Source organism: Vigna unguiculata, chromosome 3, assembly GCF_004118075.2.
Source record: "Vigna unguiculata cultivar IT97K-499-35 chromosome 3, ASM411807v1, whole genome shotgun sequence".
NCBI classification, from domain to species: Eukaryota; Viridiplantae; Streptophyta; class Magnoliopsida; order Fabales; family Fabaceae; genus Vigna; species Vigna unguiculata.
Window position 1 is genome coordinate 18,271,439 of NC_040281.1, and position 11,829 is coordinate 18,283,267.

Here is an 11,829-nt window from a genome sequence, read left to right on the forward strand (position 1 = left end):
ATGAATAATATTTACTTTCAATTTTAAAAATAGTTGTTAAATAAAATAATGGTTAAAAGTAAGAGAAGTTTTTAAAATAATAGTTAAGAGTAAATTATTTATAAAATAATTAATTTTTAAAATAATAAGTAAAATTGAAAAAGTAAAATATGTACACAAAAAAGTTTTTACAATAGGTAAAACACAAAAGAAATTTTTAAAATAACGATTAAAATAAATAATTTATAAAATAAATGATTTTTAAAATAATAATTAAAGATAAAATTAGAAAGACGAAATATAAAATGAATTTAAATTACAATATTATATTAAAAGTGTTTCATTAAAATTTTTAGTTATAATATAATGAACATATTTATAAATATTTAATTATTATTATAAATTATTAAAAAAATAAAAGCACTGTCGCAATTTTGTATTGACATTTTTTTAATTTGTATAGAAATTTGAATTAATGTCAATAATATTTAATTTTGATTTTTAAAATAGTTTTTAAATAAAATAATGATTAAAAATAAGATAAATTGTTAAAATAATGGATAAATTATTTATAAAATAATTAATTTTAAAATAATAAATAAAATTAGAAAAATAAAATATGTGTATAAAATAAAATTTTTAAAATAAAAATTAAACAATTTTTTTTTTGTAGAATAATGATTAAATTTAATTATTTATAAAATAATTAATTTTTAAAATAATAATTAAATATAAAATTAGAAAAAACGAGATGTGACTGGGGAATTTCTTTATTTGTATATTGTTATAGAATATAGATAAACTTAATTTATAATGTACACCCGGAGATACCTGTTAAAATATTTTATTGATAATAAGGGCTTAAACCCTGGGCAGAATAGATTTTAGGGTTTATTACCGTCCCAGTTCGGAAGCCTTTCAATTCGAAGAGAGCTCCACCATGGCCGGTTCGAAAGCAAATGCAAAGAGGCAAAGTCAGAAGCGAAAACAGACATTCGATGCCGAACCTCAAACTTCTTCCAAACGGCACCGTTCTGATATTGCTCCGAAGCGTCACAGTCCCTGGAACAATCTTGAACTCATACTTTGCATCCAAGACAAAGACCATGATCTTTCCAGGTTACTTTCTATTTTGTAATCATATTTTCATTTTGTATCTCAAAAGATTCAATTCAATGCTTTTGACAATGCGTGTGTGCTGAGGAGGGTGTTACAAATTTTAAACTTTTTTTTATTAGCGAGTCATCTTCAACAATATATATTAACTTGTTTTTTCCGCTTTCTATTAGCTATTCGAATGGGCACTGAGATTCTTTTTTTCTTTTCTTCACAATGAGTGTGTCTTAGTGCAGTAAGGTTAATCAGGCATTTAATTTTGTGCGGTCAAGAGTGGAAAATGGTGTTGGCGCTTGTCAGGATCGTAATACTATAAAACTTCCAAGACTAATATCTTACCTTAATGATTGGATCGTGACATTGTTATTTCCTCCAAATGGGAAGAAAAACTGGGGCGATGCGAAGACACCACAAGTCGAGGGAATTGAGGCATATATGGATATTCGTTGTTGGGAGATATTCAAGTTCTTCTTGCAGGAATCTTTGAAGTTTCACGGCTCCTGGAGTATGCCCCGGAACCTCCTACAAACTGTTCAGTTTGTTGCCAGAGATTTTCTGTCACTGCTAGAAGACACCTCTATTAGTTCAGGAGAAGTTATTATATCTGAAGAAAGGTTTAAATTGTATGGTACGGCTATTGATTGTGTTTCGTTGGTATTCTTGTCTCATGGTGGGTTGTCAAATAAAAACTTGGACTTGTGGGTTGAGACAGCCAAGGTGTTGGTTGATCTTGTGCTGAAAACTTATAGCAATAGCCTTGATGACAGCAATGTGGGTGCTCTTGCACAACGCTTTCTGTGGTCAGTGCTTCAGCCCTTCTCTAAGTTGGGTGTCCATCGAGCTAAGAAAGGATTTCATAATTTTGTGGATAAACTTCTTGAGCCGCTGTTGCATTTATCTAGTGAGTTGCATCTTCGGGTTAATAGAAGTAATCCCATTTGGACGTCGAGATTAAAAGAGGCAGTGGAAGAAGTCCTTTCTCATGGCCTTTTTCATCAAGTGCATATTTCTGAGTTTTTAAGCCTACATGGTTCAGAAAATGATGTTACTGCATGTGATGAAAAATCAAATGACTCAAAAACAACCATTAAGAGTTATACTAGACATTTATTTGATGTACTGAATAGAATTATAGCTAGGAAGAATGCTATGGCCATGGGTAGCTTAGGCTTGTTATTTCATTTATATGCTACTTCAGCAAGAAAATTCAAACTAGATGAAGGGCTCAAGACAACAGAGAAAATAGGTGATTCAAGGCAACCAGTGCCAGGAAAACATTGTAACTCAAATAATATTTCTGCAGACATTCAAAAATCTCTTTTTAATTTTTTTGTACTGATTATGGAACCCCTTTTGCTGAAGATTAATGCCTACATTGAAGTTGAAGTAGATGCCAATACCCTGTTGTTGGATCTTCATGGTTTACTAAAGTCTATTGGTAATTTGCTTGCTATTTTTATGCGAGAGAAAGTTTATTTGAGAACAGAAGACACATCTGGAGGAGCTTGTCTTAATTTCTTGAAGAAAATATTTAATACACTGATAACTAGTTCTACTAGTGTACTCCATTTCTCCAATTATGATACAACTAACAAGATGGAGATATATGGTTTGCCTGCTAATGAGATTCTAGTCGCTATGGGATATCTTTTGCAGATTGAATATGAGGTTATTGGTGAAGGCTTGGTAAATTTATGGCTTCTTATCTTGTCATTCTCTGCCATTAATTGCAATTTGGGGAATGCTTTTGATCAATGCTCATTACCTTGTACTCTACCTGCCCTGGAGTGCCAAACAATTCATCTCTACAGTCAACTACGCCAGGTTCGTATTATAATTTTGATTACTGGTCATTTATATTTTATTTTTTCTCACCAGATCCCAGTAGAGCATGTTATGTTTTAGAGGTTCTGCATAGTTCCGCTTTGTTGGTGGTTTTATTACTTTTTGTCTTACTCTATTGGTGTTATTCTAGGTATGATGTTTGGAATAGGGCATGGGAATGATGTTCTGGTGAAGGGAAATCTTTAATAAACTATTGTATTTTTTCTTTAATTCAGCTTATTTTGTATATGTCTTCTTCTTATTGTTCTTATTGTCCTCCAAGACTTGGATGGAAATCAGGCTTGTCTTTACATGTTTGAAATGCTATAGGTGGAAGTTGCTATTTTAGCACTGTGCAAAGCTATAAGGCTTATTATATGTCCGGAGGGTTATACTGAAGAAATTTCTTCTAGGTTCTTGACATTTCTGTCTAATGAAGTTCATTCTGAAGCAGTTGAAAGGCTGTTATCTTCACAGAATTTCATTCATGCCATTTATAAAGCTGTTGAATCTATTCCAGAAGGGCAGGTGTGTGGGTGTATTAGACAGATAAGAGATGATATTTCAGAATCTCTCATGTGGATGAAAGATTTCTGCCCATTGGTTGATGGCAAGAAATCACAATTTTTTAATCTACAAGTGGAACTGTTTGGTAGAGGGCTATCTAGACTGTATTGTTTAGTTCTTGGTTCGGTGACGGTAACCGACGGTAACCGCAATCTTTTTGGAGTTTCCGTAAAAGAACTTATGGAATTAATTCGTCCCTACTTGAGTATTCTAGTTGGACAGCAGCCAGATACAATCTGCAAGTTCTTTTCTTCTGTCACAGGTCAAACTGTTGATCAAGTGATTAGAAAGGGAAAATTTTTAAAGAAATTTGGTATGTCCAGCCAATGGGTTCTTGTGTTCTTCTTTCAGTTATATGTGTCTTGCCAAACCTTATATAGGCAAGCAATCCCTATACCTCCTGATTTGCCAAAAAAATCTGCAGAGGTGGTGGATTACACATCATATTCTGCTTGTGAGTTGATGGACAGGATTGATGAGATAGACTTCGGCTTTTTTTCTTGGATTGTTCAACCCTCAGGTTCCCTCCTTGATGTTATGAAATTTATTTCTGACATATATCTTAAACATGGCTCAGATGATTCTTCCCCTTTGATCTATATCTTTCAATCTATGGCTCTTCGAAGGCTTGTTGACGTGAATAAACAGATTATATTGTTCAAGTATATGCAAAAGAAGCATGATTTGCAGAAGCCTTATAAATCTAAAATCAACACACTGAAGGAAGAAGCGGTTGGACTTACTAATTTTGTTATGGAAAATTTATCATGTGTGTTTCAATCCCCAATCTTTGTTTCTGATTATGTAACTTGTGAAGATGTAGTTTCTGTGGCTACTCAAAGCAATGAATGTGATCTAGGAGTTTATTTTGCTGACAGAAAGTCATTGCAAACACTCATCTGGTCTAATCTTTGCAAAAGTGTTGATGTTTGGAGCAACCATGCTTCAAAGAAGCAAATGAAAAAGTTCTTCTCACATTTACTCCATACTTACCTTCAAAGTGGAACACATAATTTTCAAGAGTCAGGTGTGCAAGAAATTGACAAATTTAAGCTGCTGAAGATGGTCACTCTGTCAGAAATATCATCAGAACTTTTAAATGATTCTCTTTTGTATAAACAAAAAGTAAGATCCTCCTTTGGTTATACACAGTTCCTTTTACCCTTCACACACAAACACTCATATTTAATCTTTCCAGTATTTGGCTTAGCTTTCTATAGACATCTTTAATTTGTTTCTTGTTTAATGCTCTGTTGTGATATTTTGAGAAAGATAAAGTTACACCTGTAGGTCTTCATTTCATATTTTTGTTTCAGTTTGTCCAAAGGAATCTGGCCTCAATATTCTGCCATGCTTTGGAGAAATATGCACTGCCATTATTTAATAATGTTCCTTGTACTGATGTGAATCTTCAGTCATTGCCTAATTGGGTTGAGTTTTTAAGCACCCTTGACAAGTCAACAGTGCTTATTGATGAGAATAAAGAGATTCCGGAAGATTGTTCTGCTGTGGAAAGTTCAACCACTCATTCACACAGCAAACTTCCTGCAGATATCAGCAGAAAAGAAAAGACTTTCCCTGTCACTGACAAAGTTTTTCGAGATTGCCACCATTTACTTGATCTCTTATGTTGGATGCAAGATATAAATGCAAGATCATTTTTAGGTCTCATGACTTGTATTTTCAACCTTGAACGGTAACTCGTCTCTCTGTCGGATACCTTATGGTCTTTTGTCCAGATAGAAAAAAGAACTTGTATGTGTTATAAAGATGAAAATTTTCAACTAATGTTGAGGTAGGGCATTCCTTGAAAAGACAAAAACTAAAGGCAAACAGTGTGCTAAAGAGCTCGAAAGTCTTAATAGCAGACACACCGAGGCCATTAGCATTATCTATTAATAATTTAATAGGAACCTGGAATATAAAATGAAGAAAATAAATGGATGATTTTATTTCTTGATTGAGAATGAACATAACCAGGAAAAAATTATCTTGGAATGGTGTTTCCTTTTAATAACTGAGTACTTGTTCAATTCCCAAATGCTAACAATTCAGAATGTGTGTTTCCCCTTACATCTTCCTATTTATTTATTTAAATAACCCTCTATAACTAGCTAATTGGCTAGCTACTATAGCTATTCCTAACAAATTTTACTTTCCTTCCTGTCCTAATTCCAGATACAATCCTATGCTTTCATGTGTAGGTCGGAGAGAGTCCTCTCTCTTTGATCAGTTGCTTTTATTGACTTATCACTGTTTGTAACTAATTTTAGTTCGGCTGCTACCTAACCTATCTAACAGCCAACTAACTAACATTGTTTTCCTATTTATATTTTCACAACTCTATATTTGTCTTATATGTTTAGAAGCAAGAAAGTAATTGGATGAAAAGACAAAACCATCTCTTTCCACAAAAAAATTAAAATTTGTTTATGGTACATTCCTTTACCCTTACTGCCGAGAAAGAAATCCTTTGCTCGTAATAAAAATGCTTTTGACACATGCTTCAGTTTTTGGTTCCAAAGATTTGTATGAAATTTATTATGTGAAATGAAACAAATGATCCCTTCTCAGTTTTGTCTACTTAAATTTTGCAGGCTTCTTGTCAGTGCTATTCTGTATTTTCAGTGTACAGTGCACCAAGATTATTATTGTGAGTACTTAAGATTATTTGTCTCGTGTCGGAGGGCATTATGGTGTATATTAATTGGATTTTATGAGAAGGCAGAGATTATTCAATCATTACCGAACACAATTGTTTCTGAAAGTTCGTTCCCTGTTATGTGGATTACAAAGTCATTATCTGTGGTTGTGGGGATTACAGAGGCATTCTCTGCAGAAAATATTATTCTGTGTAAATCTATGATTTTTTCCTTGTTGGATTACACATCACATGTCTTGTTCAGCATAGGTAAATATCAAAGTGTTTGTGCTATTTCCATTAATAAAGAAGCTGAAATGTCATGTGAAGAGATCTCTAATCATATGATATGCCATGAAGAGAATAATTTACTTTCATCTTCTCAGAGCTCCCCCAAGCTTGAGGCATTGAAATGTTTAACCTTTATGGCTGAGAATTTGAAAGAGCATAAACACAGTTTGCTTGTTTCTATTAACAATTCCCCTCATAATGTCAGCGTGGGATCTGGTCTTACCACTGAAAACATCATTAGATTCTCGTCTGCAGTTTGTTGTTTTAGTAGAGTGTTATGGGGCCTCACATCTTCCACTGGGCAAAGAGATGCTAAAGATATTGAAGAAAAACAAATATTGATGTGGAAAAGTGAGCATGCCTCTGAACTAAATAGTTGTATATCTGTTTTCATGGAGCTTTCTGATGTTTTTGTAAACAAATTTCTTTTCGAGAGTAACCAACTTTCCAAAAGTTCACACAATACACAGCATTCTGAAGATCCAGCTAAGGCTAATACCTCAGCTGGTCCAGAAAATGAATGTAAAGCTGCTGCAACTTGCTTTACTTTATCAGTTGATAATGTCTCCAAGGGTGTCAATGATCTAGGAAGGGCTTTGAATCCAAAAGGTGAAAACTCTGTTGCGAGGGTTTTGGCCGGGGTGGACTACTCTGAGGCACAGGGTCTAAATAAGCATTTTTTGCGAAGTTTGGTAAAAGGTGATCACCCTGAAATAGCTCTTTTGCTGAGACAACTGCTAATTGCTTTCTCATCTCTTTTGAGGTTAAATTTGCAGAGAAATGATCGTCTCTTACCTTCTAGTCTTGTATCCACTTTCATTGAAATTTCACAACTCCTATTACTAGAATTTGTGGAGATGGTTGTGGTCCCACAACAATCTGCTTTGCTGTTGTTAGATGGCGCTCACAGCTATTTGAGAGAATTGGTTAGTTATTTTCCTTTCACTGATCCTACATCCTCTAGAAAAGTCTACACAGAATTGATTCAGATTCACATGAGGGCAATAGGCAAGACCATTTTGTTGCAAGGAAAAGGGCGAACACTAACCTTTCATGAAAGACAGTCAAGTACAAAGCCACTTCGTTGTGGATCAGTTGAAGCTTATTCTTCTACTGAATTGCACTGCTTTGCCTTGGATGAATTTAGAACCAGGCTGCGGAAGTCATTCAGAGCATATATAGAGAGGTCATCTGAGCTGCATCTTTTGTCTACTATACAGGTCATTGAGAGATCTCTAGTTGGTATTCTAGAAGGATGTACTGTGATTTATGATGTAAAAACAAGTAAAGATGGGGAGGAAATTTTGTCAGTTGTGGCAGGTGGCATTGATTGCTTCAGGATGGTTCTTGAATTTGTTTCAGGTAAATAAGAACATGGCTATTTTGAACTAACATTTCATTCAATCATTTAATTAAATTCTGCAAATTACATCCTTTATTTCGTATCCTTTTAGTTGTACTTAAAGTCATATACATGAATACTATATTCTGATTCACTTCAGCAATTTTGTAAATTTCAGTTGATATTAACTGAAATGTTATTACAGTTTTATTCAGAAAGCATCTGCATGCTTTTCCTCATGAAAGTCATTTTTAGATAATGGTTAACATGCTCACTGATATATTATGAAGTCTTTGACATTACATTTTGGGAATCGTAACATTGCCTGTTACTTAATGCTTACCTCATTTCTTTAATCCTTAAAGCAAGCCTAAATTGACGAGTACCTGGTTAACAAACAAAGACTATCGATATATTGCATGTTGGGTGGAATCAATGCAAAATGCTGAATAAGGCAATGCATTCATATTATCATTATTCAATGACAACTTTTTCTTTTTGAAGGTCGGAAAGGCTTGAAGATGATTAAAAGACACAGCCAGAGTTTAGTATCTGCTGTTTTCAACATTATTGTGCATTTACAGAGCCTTCATATTTTTTATGATAACTTGGCATCTGGAACAGTTGCCAGTACTCCTGATCCTGGGTCAGCCATTCTCATGGGTGTTGAAGTACTGGTTACAGTATCTAGAAAACAGGCTCAATTCCCAATGGATGTGGGTCAAATATTACATATCCCTGCTGTACTCTTTCAGAATGTTTGTCAGTTTAGAGTTACTAAAGCGTCTGGTCCATCAGAATCATTGATGATTTCAAAACAGCATATTTGTGATCCAGTAAAGAGAATGGGTCACGTTGATCACCAGTTCTTAGTTAGCCTCTTCATTGTGTCTTGTCAACTATTGTGTACCATTATTATGCATCGTCCAAGGTTTGTTTTATTTTATCTTTTAAATCACTGAACAAAGTACAACTTCTCATTATTGAACGCTTGAAATGTCACATTTACTATGGGATATATATTTGATGTATTTTGATAGCATCTATCTGAAATCTGTTATTGTAATCCTGACAATTAGATGTTCCTTAACCACATCTTGTGCATTGTTTACAACATTCCAGTGAGTGCAGACAGTGTGTTGCCCATCTTGAAGCTTCTGTTGCGGTTCTTCTTAATTGCATGGAGACAGTTTCTGATGATGAATCAAAAATGAATAAGGGTTTCTTTTCTTCAGAAGAGGAACTAAAATGTGCCTGTTTTATGAGAAGAATTTATGAAGAGGTTTGTTGCCTCCATATTTGAATGAAATTATGGCCTTAATTTAACAAATTAATCTCCTTTTGCTTACCTCTTTTGGTTTGGTATTCATGATGCAGATAGAACAGAAAAAAGATATCTTTAGTCGTCAATGTTCTCTGTTTTTATCCAATTACATATGGGTTTATTCAGGATATGGTCCCAAGAGAAGTGGCATCAGAAGGTTTTTTATTTACGTCTCATTGTTCAGTCATTTCTTTCTGTCAAAGTTTACCAGTTCAGGATTGCATTTCCATCACACTGGGGCCCCTTTTCTGTTTGACTTTTTATTAAGCGTCGTCCATTTGAAAATGCATCTAACAACTAGAACAATTCACCTATATAAAGTCTGTCTTTGCTCATACATATCTTTGAACTGAATAACAACTATAAAGTATTAATAGAGAGATGTAGTAGATAACCATAACCATTAACAAATATTAATTATGCTAAGTTAATTGCAGAGAAGTAGATGAAGCTCTAAGACCGGGTGTCTATGCTTTAATAGACGCTTGCTCAGTTGATGATCTTCAATATCTTCATACTGTTTTTGGAGGTAAGTAATTCCGACTCAATCAGATTTTGTGAAAGGAATTAAAGGAACAACCTAATTTCGATTTCGTTTTTGTAGAGGGACCTTGCAGAAACACCCTGGCCAATCTTTTGCATGATCGCAAACTCAACAAATACGAAGGAAAAGTTTGATCTTGAAATTTTATTGCTGATATTTTTTTTTGTGCACTCCTCTTTTGCCTGAGAGCAAGCTATTCTTACAACTGGAAATTATGTGATTAATTTCCCGAGGCGGAGACGTTACAAGAGTTGGTTTCCCAACAAAGTGTTCTACGCAAGTTTAAAGAATTTGGCTATGTATCAACTGGGTCGATGTGCATCACTATTTGCCCTTGGAATTCTTTCAATCGAGATTGAAAACGTGTCAACTAATATCACGGAAAGCGAGTACTGTGTCGATACAAATTGAATTTATATACTTCTGGGCGTGGGACGATAATATTTACACAGGTGCGTGAAAGATCAATGTATTCTAATTACTTTATGATGAATCCATAGTTGGATAAATGAAATTTTAGTCAATAAACCAATACTGGAAGGAGCCACGAGGGTTATGATAGCATTCCTTTCATGCGTTAACTCGAATATTAAAATTGTGATGGTTTATAATTGTTCAGTTTCAAAATACGAAGGAAAAGTTTGATCTTGAAATTTGATTGCTGATAATACGAAGGAATAACTCGGAATAAACTGAGTAAAATGTGAACGATCCTCTCTACTCTTGGTAGGTAGTTATTATCTTCATTCCAAATGATATCTTTCACTGCATCAGATAGTTCCCCGTAGAACTGTAAACATTAACAATCCATTCCACACAAGTTAGTAAACAAGGAAAATCATACAAGAGGACAAAAGGATTTATCAAACCATATTTTGTTCATTAAGGTTTATACAAATGAAATTACCCGGTCAAAATCCGGAGCATCTCCTACATAATAAGAAATGATATCAGAAGTAGAACTTGATAGTAAGAAGTATTATTATTACTGCTACATTAAAATTGTAATGAGTGTGAAAAATGTTTTCTAACATTTATCTTCGTATGAAGACCCATGCGCTCTATAGTATTTCCAAATCTTGCAATTATCTTACTCCCATACTTGTTCTGAATCGTCTTTTCCTTCCAGCAAGCACATGGTTGTCAAATTTGAGAAAATTTATATTTTCATAGTGTCCCTAATAAACAAAGAGTCGAACTGAAAGGAAAATTTGAATTAGAGATTTACTGCTAAATCTGATCATTTTGTAAACCAATAAAACTAAATACAATAAGTATGTAATAGTATTTCCTTTCTCACTATTTCATTTTTATCTTAATTTTCACCCTGAATTTGTTATCTTTATTAAAATCAAATTGTATTACGGTAAAATTAAAAAATATTGTGGACTGATTAATTTCTTATTTTTTATTTATTTTTTTAAGCAATGTATTTCCCTTTACATGTGATAAATTTTGAGAAAAAAATTATATATTCATAGTTTCACTAATAAATAAAGAGTCGAACTCAAAGCAAAATTTGAATTAGAGATTTAACGCTAAATCTGATCATTTTGGTAACCAATAAAACTAAATACAATAAGTATATACTAGTATTTCCTTTCTCATTCTTTCATTTCTATCTTCATTTTTACCATGAATTTATCTATATTAAAATCAAATTGCACCACGGTACAATTAAGAAATATTTTGAATTGATTAATTTCTCATTTTTTTACTCATTTTTTTAAGCAATCTATTTTATCTTGTATGTAATAAATTTTTTTATTATGCACTATCAGACAATGATAAATTGATATTTTTTTTAATCAGGTGAGAGATGATAAATTTATATTTATTTCAACTACTTTACCTTGATTCATGTTAGGTAATCTTTCTTATCATTAAATGATAGTTTTTATGGTTATTTTGTAATATGATATTATATATATTTTTTTAATTATTCAATCATATATGTTTAGTTTGAGTAGACCAAATGAAAAGAGAAATCAAAGACTTTTTATTTATTAAGAAATATTTTTTATATAAAAAATCTAATTTGGCTCTTATGATCTTTTGTCCAAGTTCTCTCTTTTTCTTCTTTCTCTTTTTCTCCTTCTCTCTTCCACTCTTTTTCTTTTGTCTGTCTTTCTATCTCCATCTTCTCTCTTTTTCTTCTTCCATCTCTTTTTTTCTCTCCCCACTCCTTTGGTTTTCTTCTT

General features: G+C 33.1%; 1 protein-coding gene across 2 annotated transcripts; it reads left to right on the forward strand.

Moving 5' to 3' along the window:
* Positions 1–855: 855 nt before the first annotated feature.
* LOC114177867 lies at positions 856–10,281 on the forward strand. 2 transcript variants are annotated; one of them, XM_028063453.1, is made up of 10 exons: positions 856–1,098; positions 1,332–2,919; positions 3,250–4,611; positions 4,803–5,182; positions 6,084–7,780; positions 8,265–8,691; positions 8,883–9,042; positions 9,138–9,241; positions 9,522–9,613; positions 9,689–10,281. In XM_028063453.1, the coding sequence occupies exons 1-10, from the start codon at positions 920–922 to the stop codon at positions 9,760–9,762; spliced, it is 6,063 nt and encodes a 2,020-aa protein (XP_027919254.1). In that variant the 5' UTR covers positions 856–919; the 3' UTR covers positions 9,763–10,281. The 2 variants fall into 2 exon arrangements, with proteins under 2 accessions (XP_027919254.1, XP_027919256.1); XM_028063455.1 differs by having other exon boundaries at positions 896–1,098; positions 1,327–2,919.
* Positions 10,282–11,829: the final 1,548 nt, after the last annotated feature.